The following is a 19,429-nucleotide window of genomic DNA, read 5'->3' as shown; positions in this document are numbered from 1 at the left end:
ACGAGTGTTGCGCGTCTATGTCGCGCACCAAAAGCTGGCGTCACGGCATTGACGCGCGCCACAACAATCGTCTTCTTGGTTGAAACATCATCACGTGATCATAATAAAGTGAATATGTTGCAAAACATGCCCATTGTATTCTTTTAGTGTCAGTAAGAATTAAATTGCACCAAAATGCGATCCGTAAAATGACACTAAAATGTGATCCACATTCCTTTGCACAACCAGACTCAGCAAGTGTAATAAAAATAAATGAAATACTCCCCAAAATAAAACACTTAATCAGACTTTATACGTTGTGCCACGGCCATTGTTGGGCGTTTAGGATACGAGTATGCCCACTTTTACCAGCGCAAAATGACATGGTCGCGATCGTGTTTTGTGCAACTAATAAAAGTACAAACGCAACACTCACGGATTTCAGCGTCGGAATAAATAATAACACGTTCAAGAATGCGTAAACAGAATTGTTGTAAGAATAAGGAAAACGTGTTTGAAGCGATATTGTTAGTCGGCTTCATGCAGATACGCCCGACACAGTATATGCTTCATATCCACAGGGAACGCCACTTGGGGAGTGATGGAGCCAGATCTCTTTCGCAACATTCTCAGTTCTTCCCCCCCCCCCCCAACTATTTTGCAATGGTACCCCAGCTGAATGGAAAATGTGGACCGCTTTGGACATATATACATGTTTTTCTGCAAAGGGACATTTTTCCCCTTTCCAACAAGATGCCTTGAGAAGAACAAGAAGAACTTAGAGGAAGGTTGTTGCAATCCTAAAAATGCTTTGTGTCCCCATACAACCTATGACCCACATTTACCATAAGGAAAAGAATTGTTACCCATAATCCTTTGCGGCGGCAATATTTCAGTCAACAGGTCACCCACGAATTTTACGCAGTCCGCTTGACTTTTTTTTATTTCTTTTTTTTATTGACTTTAATGACAAACTAAATGACATACTCGTAGTCTACTTGACGACAACACTTGAGAGTTGCACGCCAGGGACGTCACCAATACTGCGTCACGTGTTCAATCAATTAAAACAGTATTGTCTTGTCCTGTTCGAAATGTCCGTGATGTTCATTTTACATCACGCCTTGACATGATGTCGTTTTCCAAAGTTTAAGGAAATGTTATTACAAAGGAACTCCACAATCAATGAAAGCCCCCCCCCCATTACTTTAGTCAATCAAAATGCTTAAACTATCAACATTTAAACCAGTTATTGTGTCACATCATTCCAATTGTCTCAACAACTGTTTTAAATCTTACAACGGTGTTCATTGTACATATGCTACTCATAATTATAATGCATGAATATAAATATTTTTTTATTATGATAAACTGATAAACGAACCATTAATAAGAAATATAACCATGATTACCTATTTATATTGTAAAATATACTATTTACAATGATAAAAACAAATCCGATTACATTTTGAGTTTGCAAATTGCCGTTGGGTGCATGATAAATTGTTGGCAATATAAAGAGATGCGATTTTCTATGTTTTTTTTCTTTCTGAGGAGCAAGTTATTACCCCAGGACAGGATTAAAATGTTGATTTAATTAGGAACATTTAATTGATGGTCCGTGGCAATAAATACTTTTATGCGTCCTCTTCGTGACCTGCAGTTCACAAGAGGACAAATCCATTCAGCCAGGTTGACGTACGTATTCTTATTCATTTGCGTATTCATTCATAACGGAATAATTCGTATTCTACGTCATATAGCTGCCGCCCAAGTCTTACGTAAATTGCTTAAGACCGCATGTTTGATCATGTTGTCCACCAATAGCACACTTTGTACAGACTTTGTCGCAATCAATTGACAGAAAAGAATCACATTCAAGTACGCAAATGTTTTCATCTTGATTTTTTTTTTCAAATTCAATTTCGCGGCAATTCGAGTTGACGCATTAATTACGTGACGTCAAACAAAGTAGTCCTATGGTACATTTTAGTTGTAGTAATATTTGCATTAAGAGCTTTGGTGACATAAGATTCGACGCAATAAACAACCAGTGTTGAAAGACCGCTTGGCCTTGCGCTGTTTCTCAGCCGGAATTGATGTCTTTTTGAAGATCATGTGAAGGGGAAATAGACGTGATGTGTTTTGGCACCGTCCAATTTCAGCATGGATGTGAGTATTCTAAATGAGAAAAACAAAGGCTTCATTTAAGCAGGCTAAACTACCTGAGGATTATCATATTAACGTGGCAACTCGTTAAATGGCCGTCTTGGTTTATTTGGACAAATAAATGACGTGCGGTTGAATAGCTTGCAGGTTGTATTTTCGTCTACAGTAGCGAATTTGTACTCCGATCCCCCCCCTTAATATTAATAATTTAAATATGATTAGAAAACCACATTGGCATATTCTCTGAACTGCGTCTCCTCACTTTCATTTATTCTCTCTTTCATATATACTCATGTGAGTCGTGCGCAATTTGCGACAAACGATCAATTATGTTTAATGTAATAAATATAGTACATCGTTTCAGTAATATTGGTTAAATCGAATTGGGGGGGATGATTGTCAATTTTATTCATATTTCATTGTCAATTTTATTCATATTTCATCTAAGCACATGATTGCCAAATTCTTTTCATATTTCATCTAAGCACAGGGACTGTAACAAGTCACACCACCATAAATGCGTACATTTTTTTCATATTGTTATGTCATAACATGTTACACGTATTCATATTGTGTTTTGGTATTCAATACCTTAAACTCATTTTGACCGGCTAACAGGAATTAAAAAAAATAACTCGACTTGTGAGCATCTTATCCTTTATTTTTTTTTTTGTATTTTTTTTAACGTCATCAGAAAAAACATTGGTTGATTCCTGGTTACAAAAACAAGAACATGTTCACATTAAAATGTTGTTTATTGTTGATGGTTAAAAAAATATTTTATTATTAATTTTCTAATTAAAAAAAATATATGATTAATTTTCTAATTGCCTTTGCATGGGGTGCTCAATATAAATATGCCTAATATTTCTGCAGAAGATTTATTCTGCTTCTCTGACCTTCCATTAGTTTTGGCATATGTTGGGCATCACCTGTCAAAAGTGTGTATTGATTTTGATTTTTAGCAAGCACAATGTTTCATGGTGGATGGACCCTGGCTTTCGAAATGACAACCTCACAATGACTCCATGAATTATAATTGCAAACTGCCAAACATCTTAACATCAAATCTCCCATCACAGGTCCAACAAATCTATCTTAGGAAAAAATAACATGAACAAAAATGGTGGTAACTTTTTCTTCTGCAGCAAACACTCAATGGGAAGTCTAGCACACCTCCCCAGGTAATTTGGGGATCATTCGTGAGCATAGGGCTCCAAGCTTCTCAAGTTTGAAGTATTCAGAATGTACGTTTCAGGTTCTTTCATCTGTTATAAATGTTTGCCCTGTGTATTTGTAGTTTGCATCCTTATTGTTTCATCCCATTGCCCATTTTGGCAAGTCGTGGTTACAGTGCTGGAAATGAAATTGCGTTGAATGGTGACTAGCCCAAATAAACAAACAATCCTGTTGAAAGACCCATGATCTGCAAGTGTGACCTAGCTCCCTCACATTTCACTCTAGAATGCTTTGATAGTGTTGATTTTATTTGACACCCAGCAAAGGACTCAAAGCGACCCAATTTCTCAAAGCAGCCACATGACATAACTGAGCTTGCTGTATATTTCACATTATTGGCATATTATTTTTGTACACAAGGCACAGGCAATATAGTCGGCAACATTTTGTTGAAAGAAAAACCACAATTGTCACAAGACGTTTTCCCCGTATGCTTTGTGGCTTGTCAATGTGCATTTCAATCATCAGTTCTTTTTAGTAATTATTTTAATTAGTCTTCGTGTGCAATGTGTACAAACAAAAGAACACTATCTACTTGTAACAAACAATAAAATGTTCCTGAGCTCTATAATCAGCACAGAGTGTCTTGACCCAGAACCACTTTAACCTATGAAGGCATTTTGAAAGTAGCCCTTGTAAGTTTTGTGAGGAAAAAAAAAAAAAAAAGGCCAGTAATTTGGCTTTAGTTGCTTTGCTAATCACGCTCTTCTTTTTTTTTTTTTCTTCCCTTTTTCAGCCTCCTCAATCTCACCCTTTAAACACCGAGGGGACACAGACGCTGACAGCCATGACGACAATCAACCCGCAGACGCTCGCTCCTGAATCCAACGCCTTTGGCTACTATCAAAACATGTGGAATCACCCAAATAACTATTTCCCTTCAATACAAGGTAATTTACTCTTTTATCAATTGTCAAGACTTCTTGTAACATTCAGCAGGGCAACCAAACGGCCAGAAAATACAAACAAATTAGAGGCCCATTTGGGAGACTTTTTTTGTTTTGTCTGACAATAAAAAGCAAAAGTGTCAGGAGGATTTCTAGCGGACGTTTTCAGTTGGTTTAACATCTAAAATGGCCCCAACCATTTTCTGTGCAGATTGGTTGATGGGGAAAAAAATCCCAACACCACAAGACAATTAATTGGGATTATTTCTTAGACATCCAATAATCTGACCATTTCTGACTTTTAAAACGTGACGGTGACATCCAAACGACATCAGTAGTGCTAGACACCAACAAGCTAACACGCAGGTTTAAGTGGGGATAACTATTATAATTTTTCGGTGTCAAAGCAACATCTGGAGTGCATGTGTATAATAAAAAAAAAAAAAAGTAAGACCAACCCAAATGTAAACTAAAATATTATGTTTATAAATGACAGACTTTTCTTTCATTTTAAAGGAGGTCCTTTCTGTTATCAGAATGAGGGAGCACAGACGGTGGCAACAATGGCTATGCCAAGTACACAACCAACACAATCTCTACCCATTCCATACTGCACAGAGCGGCAGGATAACCTGCAGATGCAATTTGCTCAACCGCTTGCAGGTACAAATACTGAATTGCTTTAATTAATGGCACACAAGAAGGTGGAAAGTAAATTTTGGATTAGGTTTAATAATAACTACAACGCTTACAAATTGTAAAGTCGTAGTTGTTATGATTATGGTGTGGAGGCAGGGATTGGTGGATCGCAGTCTGCCCTACAGTCGAGATGTTTTGGGTTTGAATCTCAAGACTGTGCAGAGACAAGCGGTTATGAAATGTGCTTTGAAATTCTAAAACAAATAAAATAGCAAATAGAGCTGTGCTTTGAAGTTATGGTTTCAAATTATGATATGTTTGAGTTAAGCATATAAATATGGCATTATGGTTTTAAATGAGTGTAGTTGTGTTAAACATAGTACAGAACCCAAAAGAGCAATTAGGTAAATAATCTATACTTCAAACACAACTGTAGCTTTTAAAATGAAGTAAATTTAAATAAAAATAAAAAAACTATTGTTTTGAAATACATGAAATGGTTGGCGCACAGACAAGACTCTTTCAAAAATACATATTTATATTTTGCACATGCAACAACTTCCAAACGATGCTTTGTGGATACTTGGATATTTAAATTGAAGTTGATTTTCTTTGGAGGTGTATAGGATGTTGGCCTTCTATAGTTAAGAGCATAAATAAAGTGACAACTTTGGACTTGACTGGACATGCGATAGATAACCTGTGAACGCCCAAGACAAAAGCTGACTTGAAAATTCCGACTTGCATGAACTTGCGACTTACACGTTTGACTTGATCCCCGCGGCTCTGCTAATAATCAAATCCTATATATAAAAGCAATATATACCTAAAGAAACAAGCAGCTTTTTTTTTCCCGGGTGCAGGTTATAATTTTTTTCCCTCTGCTGGTTTGGCAGGTGACATGACAGCCACGCAGCTTCAGTACGCCAACTCCATCCTCCCACAGGGCGTGGGGCAGGGCAGCGGTCCTCGCAACCAATCAGAACGCAGCTTGATGAAAAACAGGTAGATGGAAAATTAAACTGGGAAAAAGAAAAAAAAAAAAGCCAAAGTTATTTGATCTCTTTTGCAGGGAGGCCGCACGGGAATATAGGAGGCGGAGAAAGGCTTACGTTCAAGGCTTGGAGGAACGTGTGGCAAAGCTTGAAAATCAGAATAAGGCTCTGAAGGAAGAGCTAAAAACCTGGAAAGAAATGTGTCATCATAACGGCCCTTGATAAGGTTGTCAAAGTAGCTGCAAAGACTGTACATTTTCATTTAGTTATTCATTTATTAGGAAACAAAACAAAAACTGCTGCTATCAGAGGATGCCAAGGAAGGAAGCTGACCATCTTATTGACACATGGTGGAGCAACAAGGGCTTCATATCTTGCTGAAGAATAACTGAGACAGGTCTGATGATGAAGCTGGGTCGAAAAGCTCACATATTGTACCAGAATAGAAAATTGCACTGTGCTGGCTCACATTTGCACTAAACTGCCGTGAATAATTGTGTTTTTATATGCTTTCCATACCGATGAAGAAATTGTTGCTATACTAACACTGAAATTAGAGAATACCATTCATCCTGGTAACTTGCCAGGGTAGTAGGCCAGTTAATTGAAACAAACCCGACCATAAATTTGTCTTCAGTACCGCTTGGCAAATTGTCTCGTGCTTTTTTTGACCATTAACAATTTTTCACAAGTCAGTTTCCATCCCATCCTTGGCCTCTTCAATTTCTTCCTCTTAACTCGTCAAACTATTTGAGCCCAACCTAACTCCTCTAGAACCATCAGTGGTTCCGGACCTTAGTCAGCCATCCAACTCCAGTGGCGCCGACGTCATCAGTGGCCGGATTTAGATGCCGCCCTGACCATCTTAAGTGCCTGTTCAATATCGTCGTCCTGCCTTTCCAAAGCCACCGATTGAAACGCACATCTTGGGCCAAACCCTGAAGAGCGGCTCCCTGTATTCTCTCACTTCCTGGATACCGGACTTCTTGAATCAGAGAGTCTTGATTAACAACAGTCTGACTTGTTTACTACCTCTACGGGCTCCTCACAGGGCTTTGTCCTCTCACCACTGTTCTTCATCCTGTTTAAGATTGAATTGTGAATTTTATTGTTTTTCTCTAATTGACTGGGTGACCAGTCCAGGCTGTGCACCCTCTCCTGCCTGAAGTCAAGTAGAACAGGCTCCCATCTCACCAGCGGCACTACTGAGGATAAGCAGTATAGAGAATGTGGATTTGTTTATTTATTTTTTTTGTATTGGAACCGGTACAAGAGAATGGACGATGCTTTTTAAACTTGTGTCAATAACTGTGCTGCTCTCCGCTCCCTTAATTGCCCCACGGGGATAAATAAAGTTTTCTGAAACTGTTAAGACCCAAGAAATTGTTCAATTTTATGACTGAACTGCACTCAGATGAAACAGTTTTCCGAGAGTTGACATTTATTTTGGTCACCATGGAGATTATCACATTTCCAAATATTCCTCTTGAGTAACGCTTTGACTCTTCGAACCATCAGTGGAATCCCAACTTTCATTGCTGGGCTCCAGTGAGGTTTCCAGATTTCCCTGGCTTGCTCTGGGAGCTCGTTTTCATCAGGACAAATTTCTTGTTTGGGACGGACCTCGAAGAACTACCAACCAGGGCAGTGACTTTAACCCCAAAATCTTTCTCCTACATGGGCTCAAAATCTGCTGCACAGCAGAAAGTCATTCCAAATGATCCCTTCTTCTCATTTTTGGGTTCTTGTTGATGTAATGGCCATGTCTTGATACATTTGTCCAGGAACTCAAATGAATGCAAAATGTTTCTGAATTCACACAAAAAGAACTTTCCTCATGTTCCCCCATCAACTTTCATCAACGTATACTGCCTCGGCTTCTGTTAACACCCTTTTCATGTCCGCTAGTGTTACCTAGGATTTAAAAAAAAAAAGACATTTTCGAAGTCAAATTTCAATATTGAGTCATGGTGGGATGAGAAGTATGAAATAGTGCAAACGTTACCCGAGGAATTGGATACTTGGTGGGGAATGGTGCTGCTTCCCTCCCGAAATCAGACAGAGTCCCACATTTTGCATCACCATCTACCCAAAGGCCTTCATAAATGAGACCTTTGTCAGCATAGTAGAACTTCCCATGACCGTTCTTCTTACCGCCCTTCCAAGATCCTTCGTACCAGTTGCCATTGTCTTAAAACAAATAAAGTTAGATCTTGAAAATCCTTTCACCGCCACGAATACAGAAGGAAAACTTACCAAATTGAATAACACCGGCTCCATCTTCCTTATCCCATAGCCACTCCCCCTCGTAGAGATGACCGCATTTATAGGTGAGTCGCCCCCAACCACTGCGATTATCCTCGCTCCACTCTCCCTCATACGTCGCATGCACATCAAAAAAGGAGCCATGTCCCTGAAAGGATTTTGAAAAAGGAACAATAATTCACAGAGACGCGTGATAAAAGTTGCCTCAATAGAATTCATAAATATACATACGTGTTTCATTCCATTTTTCCACTCTCCACAGTACTGCATGGTATACTTCTTGGTATCTGGCAGTAGGACGCTAAAAACACCGTAGCCGTCGTGTTTGCCATATTTCCATTCGCCATTGTAAATGGCACCAGATGATTTCCACTCCTGGGTTCCCCAACCTTTATGGATTACAAGTTGACACTTTGTAATGGAAGCATTACAGCACGTGATTTGGGGATAAAAAGAATGCTGACTCACCATGTTTTTTATTGTCCAACCATTCTCCGGTGTAGTTATCTCCATTGACTGAAAAGATCGTTCCACGCAGTCCGGATTTCTTTGCTGCTTTGTCTATTACTGTTGCGCGAGGCAGGCTGAGTCGAGCTTTTTTAAGGAACGGCATCCTTGGGGGGGGGTCACCTGTTTAGGACAGTTCAAAATAGAATTGGATTATTTAATCAACCAATCCCACGCATGCTAAGCACTCCGATTCGATTGACCCTATCATGTAACGCCATACCTGTGGAGATGAGTGAAAATTTAGCAACAATTAAAAGGGGCCTGATGTCTGGACGATGGAGTTAATGAACTTCATTCAAGGGAAGTGGTCAGGGCACTGCGGGAAATGCAAATAAAATGAATATCTGATTGCAACATCTGAGGTTTGGGCTTGGAATGAAAATGGACAAAATATAATCACCTGTCGATATATATTGAGATGCTTGGTGTATTTGCGAACAGACATTTTAATCAGGACTGTTGTCGTGAAGGGATTCCTGATAGGAAATGGAGCAAACGCCTCAACAGGAAGGTTGGGGAACGTTAAGGGATGACATAAAGCCTTGACCTCTGATGGCCAATGATGTCAGGGTTTGATGAAGAAAATGACATCGGGTTGAGCTATTGAGAAAAGTTCGACGATGTTGTAGTGGTTAGCCGTCCTGCCTCACAATCCAAACACCCCTGATATGAAATGAAGTGGAAACTTGGAGTGCTAGTTTCAGAAAGACTGTCATTTGGAAAGATCTCAATTTGATCTTCTCATTGTAATTCCAGTACATACCATTTGGGTCACTCGCATGTGTTCCAGCTTCTATCTTGACTCTGGACTCGCGGTGTGCACCCGAAAGGGGCGAGGCTTGTTCTTCCTCGCAGATGATGCGTTGCCCTTCTACTGCGATCCAGCGTCGGAGCTGTTCGCAGTCCATTGGTACCCGAGGAGTCTCAACCGTCCCCTCATCCAAGACCCTGGCTTCAATGTGGTTCCTCTGCACCCTCCTGGGGTCTTCTCGCCTTTCTCGCAGGGGTGGGCATGGGTTATTCCGCTAGCCGTGCTGCCTGATGCGGGGGTCGGTCCCTCCCGATTCAGGGATGTGCTCGCCTCCTACGCTCTGGGACCGGCGCCGGGTCCCAGGTCGGAGTGTTGTCTGTGGGCTTTCCCTGGGAGTTTGAAGCAGGCGGTGGCTGCATCCTTCATCTGTGCACCACTGGCTGTACTGGACTGGCCTCCAAGAATCTAACACTTTCCAATGATTTGGTACAATATTTGGGAGCATACATGTACGTGGGGAAGATTAACAGTCAGAGTTCATCCACTGTGAATCACGTCAGGGATTTTGATGGGTTGCTATTGCCACAAAAACAAAATGGTGGCTTCTCACTATAGCATTGAATTCATCACCTGTATTACAATTTACTTTATCGGGATCTCTATTAAATCCCCTTTAGTTGTTGTGGTTCAAAAATATATGTGATTACATAAAGGTTAATTTTGTTTTGGAAGGTGTCCCTTTTTTAGTGTAGTTATGAAATAAAAGATCATTTGTATCATTTATCTCGAATCATTGCGACAATAGATCTTAAAGCAAAAACCCTATTCTGAATATTCATGACAACACATTTCTCCTTTTATTGCTTTTAATTGAAATGAAAACAGATTGCATAAAATCCAAATTTTGCTCTAGAAATATATCTGGCATTCCAGTATCAAAGAGTACAGTAAACACCATTTTCTTACACCATTGAGGTCAACACAACACTCACGTTTAACTCCTCCCCTGCACAGAATATTTACAGAGGACTTCCTTCTTCACAAGTCCGACTGGTGGACATCAGCAGCGCTTGTGATTCACTCTATCAAATTGGGGAAAGAAGTCAGATCTCGGAAGCAGTGTGGGACAGAAGTCATTTGCCCTGACCGGTCACCTTCCCTCATCATCACCACACATTAGAATTCACAACCAAAGAAATGGACATGCATAGTTCTTCATTGCAACAGCAAGCAGCTCTAACCAACACGACATCACGCAGTGGAGGACATTTTGTTACCAAACCAGTATGGAAAGCGGTCCGTGCATTGGTTTGCTATCTAGGATCCAGCAGGGCTGCTCAATTTATCAAAGACAATCTCAAAATTCATATAATCGAGGACAAACGATTATTTGGTGTTTCCGTTCTGAGACGTGCAAGTCGACCGGGATATCCCCGCATGTTCTGTTCTGTTCTGTTAAATGTTGTACAGAGGCTGAGATCAACCAAAGTCAAACTCCTTGTTTGGCATGCAGAAACTTGCTCAATAAAGCTGATTCTGATGTTCAAGGAACAAAAGTTCATAAATGAATGGTCAATAAATGCTTTTCCGATCTCAAATACATATGATTTCAATATTGAACAGACTAATCCAGCAGCCCTCGGACCCAGAAGACCTTTGACCCATCACAGTGAACCACCGCTAGTGTCAAGTTAACAATTGCCTATAGATGCTACAACATGGTGACAAAGTGCTACTTTTTTTAGAAATGAAACCCCTCAACTCACTCCTACGAAGTTTCTCGGCACCCAGGTGCCATCAAAGCACTTACATCAATGAAGCTCCAACTCACGTTAACATAGTTTCAAGACACCAAGAGGCCACAAGGGGGCGCCACACACAACAAATAAAGTAGGTGAACTTTAAGGTGAATAAAGAGTATATATAAAGCAAAATTAAAAACCAAACGTGACTTTGTGAATGCCGCACTGTAAATATGCGAAGGTTCGCTGTACTCGTTGAACTGAGAAAGATTGTGTTTTTGTAGTATCTGCAGGTGACAACGAATGTTAATAATACAAAGTAAAACCTCGGCTTGAAATGCACGTCACCTCATGTTGTAGTGCACATTAGCGGGGGAAGAAAAAAAAACATTTTGAAAATGCAGGGGGTTAACGGTCAAAGCAGCAATTATCTTCAAATGCCCACAATCTTATTGAGTGGCAAAACAAGCATTCGATTCGCACATCAGCTTCCTTAAATGTGACGTACATTCAAAAACTTACAGTGAGGTCAACACAATTATTTTCTTAATTACATTTTGATTACCGTCTATCCGAAAATATTCCGTCAAACAAATAAAACCTTCCTAAGAACAGTAATGTCGACAAAGCATAAATAGCAGGTGTTTAAAAGCAGGAGAACTTTTTTTTTTTTTTTTTGTTTCATGTTGCTCAGGGTTATCTTCACTTTAAAAAGTCTGTAAAAGCCCCTTAAAAGTAAAGTAATAATATTCCTCATCATAATGATAATAATCAAGTAGTAATAAGTTAAATGTTTTCCAACCCTCAGTGCAAAAACATCCAAATTCATCTGAAAGGGGAGGAACTCATGTGCACCGGACGTCGAAATGATTTCATGTGAATAAGGCTTAGGCACAAATACTTTTTGTCGCTTTTGTCCGCTGAGCCCTTAGCGGCGGACGCTTTCTTCCTGTTATGTCGTTGCTTTTTTCGACCACACGGAAGCGCCAGGGTCACCGGCACAGCTCCACTTTTTCAGTCAGCGCCGTCAAGTGCCTCGGCGACGTGTGAAGCCGCGTACTTTAACCGGAAACCGCCTGGAGGGAGAAAAGCAAATACCAACTGCAATTCATGCTGGAAGGCATGTTTGTTGTTTAGCATTTGTATTTACAAATTGATTTGCCCATCTGTGGTTATCTGATATAAAAATTCAGGCATTGGGCTGAAAGGACAAAATGGCGGTTCTACAAGATATATGCTGCTGGATTACCTTGCTGTGCGGAGTCTATGGGGGGCTGATTGCAGTCCTGAGCGTAGTGTCCGCTCACACCGCAGTTGGAACAGGACACGCTCCCGTTCTTCTTATTGACTCCGCCGGCCCCAAGTGAAGCCGCTTGAAGCATCCCAAGAGGATTGGGATAAACCTGCCGGTAAATGCGCTGGAACGATGCGACCGGTGTCATCTGCTGTTGGAGGTTGTAGCTCGCCGCCGCCGCCGCCGCCGCCACCACTTGCGTGCTCAGCATGTGAGACGACGCGTCTGCGTGGCTGTGAGGATGCGAGTGGATGGGGCCGTAGGCTGAAGGGTGGCCGGGGGGCGGGGCGTTTGGGTAGAAAGGTGGCAGGGCGGCGGCCCCGTTGGCCTGGTGGGGTGGCTGGCCCTGGGTGAGGTAGCTGTTGATGCACAGGCTCGTGAGTTGGAAGAGAGGGGGCGGGACGCTGAAGACCTGCCGCACCGCTGCAGCCATTTGGTGGTTGGGGAAAAAGAGCGGCACTTGGCAGCCGCTCACGCCGTTGCCGCTGCCTCGGCTGCCGCAGTTGTTGTGGCAGCCGCAGGTCCCGCAGCCCATCAGATGCTGTTGCTGCTGCTGCGGCGGCTGCGGTGCGGGCGGCTGGGGGGGCACTTGTTGCTGCTGACTCTGTGGAAGCGCGATAGGATTGTCACAGCCACTTCCACAGGAAGCGCCGGCATTGCTGTAAGATATACAGTCACTGAGCGCCGTGCCGTGAGCAAGTGCTGGGCTGGGGGCGGGGCCCGGGCTGTGCGTGGGCACGGCCGGCGGCACGCCTGCTTGCACATGTCCACTAGCTGCCGGCGCACCTCCAGGTGGCAAAGTGAATGCGGATGGCAGAGCGGACCCTAGGGTTAAACCGGGATGCTTGGCGTGGGAAGCCTCTCCGAGAGGCAGTGACCGCGTCAGACCTGAACTTAGCGCGGCCGCGTCCTGGCAGGGCAGAGAGGATGGGTACATGGCGAGGCCCGAAGACGTGGCACCCATAGGTCGCACCGGGGCTTGCTGCGCGGACTGGGAGCCGGCGGGAGTAGAAGTGCTCTCCGAGGAGCCATCGTGACCACCTTGGTTATGCGGCAAGGCGGTTTTGAACCTCTGGACTAGAGGCTGCACACCGGGTTGGAACCCCATTGACGGGATACCAAAAGTTGGCATGAGGTCCCTTTTTTCCGGTTCCCCGGGGCCTGGCATAACCGGAACCCCCGGAGGCATGGGCATCATCAGCGGTCCAGAAGAAGGCTTTCCATCCGGGAGGACGCTTTGGCTGGAAAGCGGAGGCACGGTCAGTGGAGGGTCACAGGCGCCGTTTGGAAGCACGTCAGGATGCATGAAGGAAAGAGGGGGAAACTGTAAGTTGTTCTCTGGGCCTGTAAAGTCTATCTGGTTGTTTGGGGACAAAGGGTGGACAGACATCAGGTTTTCCACGACACTTGGATCACTTTGACGGGCAAAGAACATGCTGGGGCCTGCTACTTGGAAGGAGTCATCAGAATGACTGTCAGTATCTGTGAAACAAACACCAAAGGGAGAACAAGAATGAATACATTGCCACTCAGGCATCATCCACTCGTTCTTTTCTTTTACAGATGCCATAAAGGAAATTTGGTCACGCATTTTTGATCACACAGGAGTACAAAGGTCATCAGGAAATTGCCTTTTAGCACAAGAGTATCAACACTTTTTTTTTTACCTTTATTGTTATCATCTTCACTATCCAGACTCTCTACTCCTCTGTGTTGAGGACTTGACGGAGAACTGTAGCTCTCTGATGACGTTTCACCAAATGTGTCCGGTCCAGAGCCAGCAACAGCTACCAAACCTGTATTGCACATATTGGCAACTGGGTGTTCACAAAAACATAAAGATGTTCCTTGTCGATATAGTACATAGACAAACTTGACCTACTCAAAATAAAGAGAACGATGAATCAACGGGAATCTTTGATTTGATATCGGCAAGACAAAAAAGGACAAAGGACAAAAAAAAGCTACACTGCCAGGTATGGTTACACCAACACCCACCTTTATTTTGAGGCAAATGAGTTGGTGCCAGATTACCATTAATCAAATAAGATCCTTTTTCTCTGCCTCTGTAGATAAAAAGAAGAGAAACCCCAAGGTGAGGCAAACAATGCAATAGAAATGTTTTTAAATCGGGAGATGTCGTCCTTATGGTTATTACGCCGTGGCATCATCGTCAGGGCTTGCCACGGTAAAGTGGACATTTGAAGACCATTACTGCTGATCTACCTGTCTCTGCTTTTAGCCTTGGCTCCTGGGTGGTTTCGTTTCTCCGTTTTCTGAGGTGGACAAAAGGAGGAGGGAACTTTGGTCAAGGTCTGATCAGATTCTTGAAGAAACCCATTGCGACAACAATCCACATCATAACAACCGTTCCCCACCTGTTCAGGTTCCGGCACGCTTCTCAGTTTGAAGCCTCTTTTCCTCCTTTCTGATGAACCACTGAGCTCAGCGACATGAGGTCCTCTCCAACTGTCTCCCCGAGGCCCTTTTGCACTGGGCAGACTAAAGAGAAGTCTTAGCACCATTTGTTTGAAACCATTTCCCACTTGACGCGAGACGTTCGTCTTACCTTTGACTTGCACTCTTGGCGCCGTGCTTTTTCTTATGCCCTTGACTGTATGATTCTACGCCCGCAAAAAAACAACAACCAAATTATACATGAGGATCCTTTTTTCGAGTTTAATTTGAAGACAACCAATCTCAGAATAATAATCAGCAAAGTCAGAAACGTTTCATTTGTCAGGTCTCATTCACTGACTTTTTATAGTCACTCGGTTCTTCTTTTGCAACCCTAACTTCTCAGTTTTATTGAAGTGATGAGGTCTCACCTTCATCCTGACTTGAGGCGTCAGAGCAATCGCCTTGTAAATTTTTCCCCAGCTGACAGTTGCCTAGACCAAAAGCAAACATTTTACTATAAGCTTTACAATGATGAACAGTAAATCACTGTTACGAGCTCCTTACAACGGCAACTTGATGGTTTGGTAGAATAACTGGAGTCGCAATTGAAGAAGCTGCACACCCTCTTGGTCTGTCTGAAAATTGGAGGCGCAGCAAGGAACTTTTCCCTGGAGATAGGAGTAAAAGGAAAATTGGAGGCTTTTGTGTCTTTTCAAGTGAGGCTAATAAATCATGTCAGCTCAAGAACAACATGTGGTAAAACTGCATTCACATGAACTCTTAGTCATTGAGACAGCAGTTCTCTGTGTTTCACTTTTCATTCAATGAAACTCGTCTTGTTGTGTTTGTGTGCAGGCATGTACAGATAAGCATGGTTGGCCGAATAGCAATAAAAAGTACCTGAGGCTTTTCTCGCACTCTCTGCTCTCATAGTGGCTCAAAAGTCTCAGGAGGCTCTTCTCAAATGAGTTAGTGCACTGATCTTTAGGAAGCTGCAAAGAGAAGGTTTATAAATTGCACTCCAAAAGAAAAGTGAAAGTGGTTTCAATTGCGCATTTTCATAAAGTGATTAATTTGATTAGAATGTTTGCTGCTGATTCATTTAATCGACACCTCTATAATCATAAAAAGAAGACTCTTCTACTCTTATGTCATGACTAATGTTCCACTGGCGCTATTTAAGTTTTTGGCCCAGTGACACCATTTGAATCATCACAACCCATTCAAATGAGCTTACCTTAAAAAGGAAATTCTCCAATTCCAGATGAGTTTTGGTCACGTTACTAGAAGAGGAGTCTGACCACTTCACCTGAAACCAAGTCGAGATGTCATGAGTAAAAAAAAAAAAAAAAAAAAAAACGGTCATGACGTTCTATCAGATTAGGTGGGTCTCCCAAAACTAAAACAAAACAATTTCAGCTATGCTATTCAATGATTTGGCTCGGTAGAAACAGAAAATGACTCAACATTGCGCTTTGGATAATCCATCTGCTCTGTTGCCATATATTTAAATACAAGTACTAGACATTCCCATTTAAGATTGGTAAAATATGTCAGATTAAATTACAATCAAACATTTGCTAAAGTTTCTCACCTCAAAGTTGTATTCCTTGTCTATTCTGGTCAGAGAGATACACTTGAGAACAATTGCCTCTATATGCACTGCTGGGGGGGGGGAAATATTGCAATGCTTAAAAGATAATAAGGACAAATATTTGATGGCATGAAGTTGTGTTCATACTCACCTTCTTTTTGTATCGCCCCGCGTCTGGAGCGTCGGCTCTGATAAGGAGGATGGGAGTCTGCACACTCTCCCAAAGACGAAGAAGGCAGATAATCAACCTTATGTCCTGGCAATTCCTGGGATTAAAAAGACAACGGTCAAGCTCGTGAGCCACTTTATTGATTGTATATTTATTGATCCCCAGGGGTGGGGAAATTCAGGCCCCAGCAGTATTCATACCACAGAGTGGGTATACAAAAGACGCACAAATGGCATGAGCGCAACTCAATAGGCTCTCATAAGGCTGCCACACAACGGCGCCACAAAGAAAGCCAGAAAGTGCTCAAGATAAAAGCCATCAAAGCAAAACAAAGCTAAAAGACAAAGGAAAAAAAAGTAACTGTGGCCAACCAGCACCCCTCAATACAAGAGAACATCCCAAAACACACTAAATAGCCTCCACGGGGTCCATAGACAGGTGTAGGGGCAGTCCAGTTCAACGGCGCCCAATGGACCGTGGTCGTGAATCGGTGAAAAACATCACAAAGCAGGCAAACGTGTGAGCAGCGTCCTGGGCACCCAGTCGGGTGCACGTGCAGACGGTCACCACGGGGCTAGCATGGCGAAAGTCGTTGGTTCCGACGAGCACGAGGGAGCGGACTCCCCACAGGGGTTGCACGTAATTTAAAATTCAACAGCACAGCTAGACCAGAGGTCAACATTGGTAGAAGTAGAGAGGTTCATGCAAACACGTGCAGTGACAGTAAGTGGCCGCATGGCATGTGTGTAACTGGCAGCAAAAGAAACTTTTATATCCGACAGTTTCATTTTCCCTGAAGAGAAACTGCACTTTGACATCTACGAGAAATGACTGTATAACAACAGCGTGCGTTTACTATATTGAGTTGTATTATCAAATAGTTGTATATTATACCAAGAGGTTACATAAATTGGACAATGATATCGTTATTTGACGTTAGCGGTCTGAAGACTGCACGTGATCACATCAAAGTGTCCTTGAGCAAGAACCCTCCATTGTTCCAGATGCGGCACCATCAGTAGCTGAATGAGAACTTGCAAAACGTCGACCTTATAGAAACTGAAAGGCCATTCATTAACTGGATCTACCGAGAATTGACCCCCACCTCTCCCGTGTTGTACAACTGTTGTGAAAGCGTCAGTTGCAAAACTTAAGCCTGCTAGCAAGCAAGTTAGCATTAAGCTTCGCTGCAGCTAAAGCACCAGCTGTCACTCGAGAGACTTGAAAGAGAACTAACGGAATGAAATTAAATTCCTTTGGTAATGCTTAGCATGTGATGATGTGCATATTCAAAGTAAAAAAAAACGAACTTTCTGAAAATAAAACAAGGTGAAATAAAACTAGTAAACAAGAGCTAGCTTAGCATCACATTGAGCTCGTCACTTACCGTTGTTTGTGCATTTCCACGAATCTGTCGTCTTTCCTCTTCAATCGCCAGCTCAATTTTATCCAGTTGCGCCCGAAGCGTTTCTCGCTGGTGAAAATGAAAAGCTGGGTGTAAAGAGGCCATACTGAAAAGTAGCGCTAACTGGTCCAAAGATCCAGGGGAGATCTCGGTGTTTGACACGGCGCATGTTTGTTTGCAAGCATTCCCATCCGGATCCAACGAGTGGTGCTGAGGGTCCCCGAATGAAGGAAGGGAGTAGTCATGTTTTTTGTAGAATAACGACGGATCTACATGGCTCAGTATGCGAAAGAGTATCCCAGCGCATTCCCTGCTGTCAGATCCGAGAAGCGAAAGACACACTAGTAGCTTAGACCTCACAACGGGGTCGATTAAATCCGTTAAAATCCCCAGCTCGTTTGGATTATTTGCACGAAACTCAAAGTCTCGTAAAACATGATAATCTTTCCGAGCCAGGTCTTCCAAGTACGATCCTAAAAAACGAAGCTCCAGGGGTTGACACATGTGCATCAGCCCGCACATGAACTCGATTCGCTTGGCAGGGTTTAGATGAAAGCCGAACCATTCAAAAATAGTCTCCTTGTCCATCTGGGGTGGAAAAACATGATCGTGGGGCGACTGCTCCAGCCTGTTGGACATCGATGTGGGAGAGACCACACTGGGGATATGCTGACGTTCCTTCGGCTCCACTAATGCATCTTCCTCGGTCGTTTCGTCGCCACCTTCCTTGCCTGTTTTCATCCGTAGTTTCATCTTCGGCATTATCGGCGCTGCGGGAACGAGCCCAACGTCAGAATGGCGGGGGTTTACAACTACATTATTGACGCGTTTCGGCATGAAAACACCCAGAGTAAGTCGCTTGGAGTGTTGCTGCTGTTAGCTCGCCATTAAACAGGGCGGCTCCATAGTGGGCTACTATTTCCTTCTTCTACTACATTATTTCCGGTAGAGTAACCAATAACAATTAGCACAGTGCTGCCATCTCCTGGTATGGTTTTAGTATTTCAACTGATTTCAGCAAGTCACGGAAAACTAGTTCAGCATCTTCAGGGAGAGGAGGAGCCATCAGGAAACTAATTCAGGATGATGTTTTACACAATTGTAAATAAGGTTTCTTGCAGAAAACATACAAATAAGCTATTTTTTTTTCCAAGGCAGAATTTTAAAATTCAAAGACTCTTAAATTTTAACTCCTGGTTGGTTACTTCTGCATTCCAGATGATAGATGCATCACCCCCTCATTGCTCTCAGTATCCCAGTAGAGGGCACCAGTGGCTCAACATTCTTAATTAATCTTTTGTACCAATAAACCAAATGTCATCGTCCCTGCATGCATCAAGAACTCTTAAGTGTTTTTTTTAATTATATACTGTTTTCATCCCTACACCAGG

The 19,429-nt window shown here is 42.6% G+C and overlaps 3 protein-coding genes across 4 annotated transcripts; 1 reads left to right on the top strand and 2 right to left on the bottom strand.

Moving 5' to 3' along the window:
* The first annotated feature begins 4,133 nt into the window (after positions 1–4,133).
* Positions 4,134–6,130, top strand: LOC133143647 (cyclic AMP-dependent transcription factor ATF-1-like). The gene is made up of 4 exons (XM_061265712.1): positions 4,134–4,277; positions 4,791–4,937; positions 5,810–5,918; positions 5,986–6,130. The coding sequence occupies exons 1-4, from the start codon at positions 4,175–4,177 to the stop codon at positions 6,128–6,130; spliced, it is 504 nt and encodes a 167-aa protein (XP_061121696.1). The 5' UTR covers positions 4,134–4,174.
* A 1,144-nt stretch (positions 6,131–7,274) lies between these two features.
* Positions 7,275–10,135, bottom strand: LOC133143646 (MORN repeat-containing protein 3-like). The gene is made up of 6 exons (XM_061265711.1): positions 8,904–10,135; positions 8,642–8,803; positions 8,405–8,562; positions 8,165–8,321; positions 7,914–8,098; positions 7,275–7,822 (listed from the first exon to the last, which is right to left on the bottom strand). Exons 2-6 carry the CDS (start codon positions 8,784–8,786, stop codon positions 7,757–7,759), a joined length of 711 nt encoding a protein of 236 aa, XP_061121695.1. The 5' UTR covers positions 8,787–8,803; positions 8,904–10,135; the 3' UTR covers positions 7,275–7,756.
* A 133-nt stretch (positions 10,136–10,268) lies between these two features.
* zcchc2 (zinc finger, CCHC domain containing 2) lies at positions 10,269–18,977 on the bottom strand. 2 transcript variants are annotated; one of them, XM_061265708.1, is made up of 14 exons: positions 18,021–18,977; positions 16,616–16,730; positions 16,465–16,535; positions 16,108–16,179; positions 15,771–15,862; positions 15,435–15,538; positions 15,299–15,361; positions 15,040–15,094; positions 14,849–14,972; positions 14,697–14,746; positions 14,469–14,536; positions 14,138–14,266; positions 12,426–13,952; positions 10,269–12,252 (listed from the first exon to the last, which is right to left on the bottom strand). In XM_061265708.1, the coding sequence occupies exons 1-14, from the start codon at positions 18,873–18,875 to the stop codon at positions 12,191–12,193; spliced, it is 3,387 nt and encodes a 1,128-aa protein (XP_061121692.1). In that variant the 5' UTR covers positions 18,876–18,977; the 3' UTR covers positions 10,269–12,190. The 2 variants fall into 2 exon arrangements, with proteins under 2 accessions (XP_061121692.1, XP_061121694.1); XM_061265710.1 differs by having other exon boundaries at positions 16,465–16,532.
* Between the last annotated feature and the right edge of the window lie 452 nt (positions 18,978–19,429).

This window comes from Syngnathus typhle, linkage group LG19 (assembly GCF_033458585.1).
Source record: "Syngnathus typhle isolate RoL2023-S1 ecotype Sweden linkage group LG19, RoL_Styp_1.0, whole genome shotgun sequence".
Classification (NCBI taxonomy): Eukaryota; Metazoa; Chordata; class Actinopteri; order Syngnathiformes; family Syngnathidae; genus Syngnathus; species Syngnathus typhle.
This window is presented reverse-complemented; position numbering and strand designations above follow the sequence as displayed.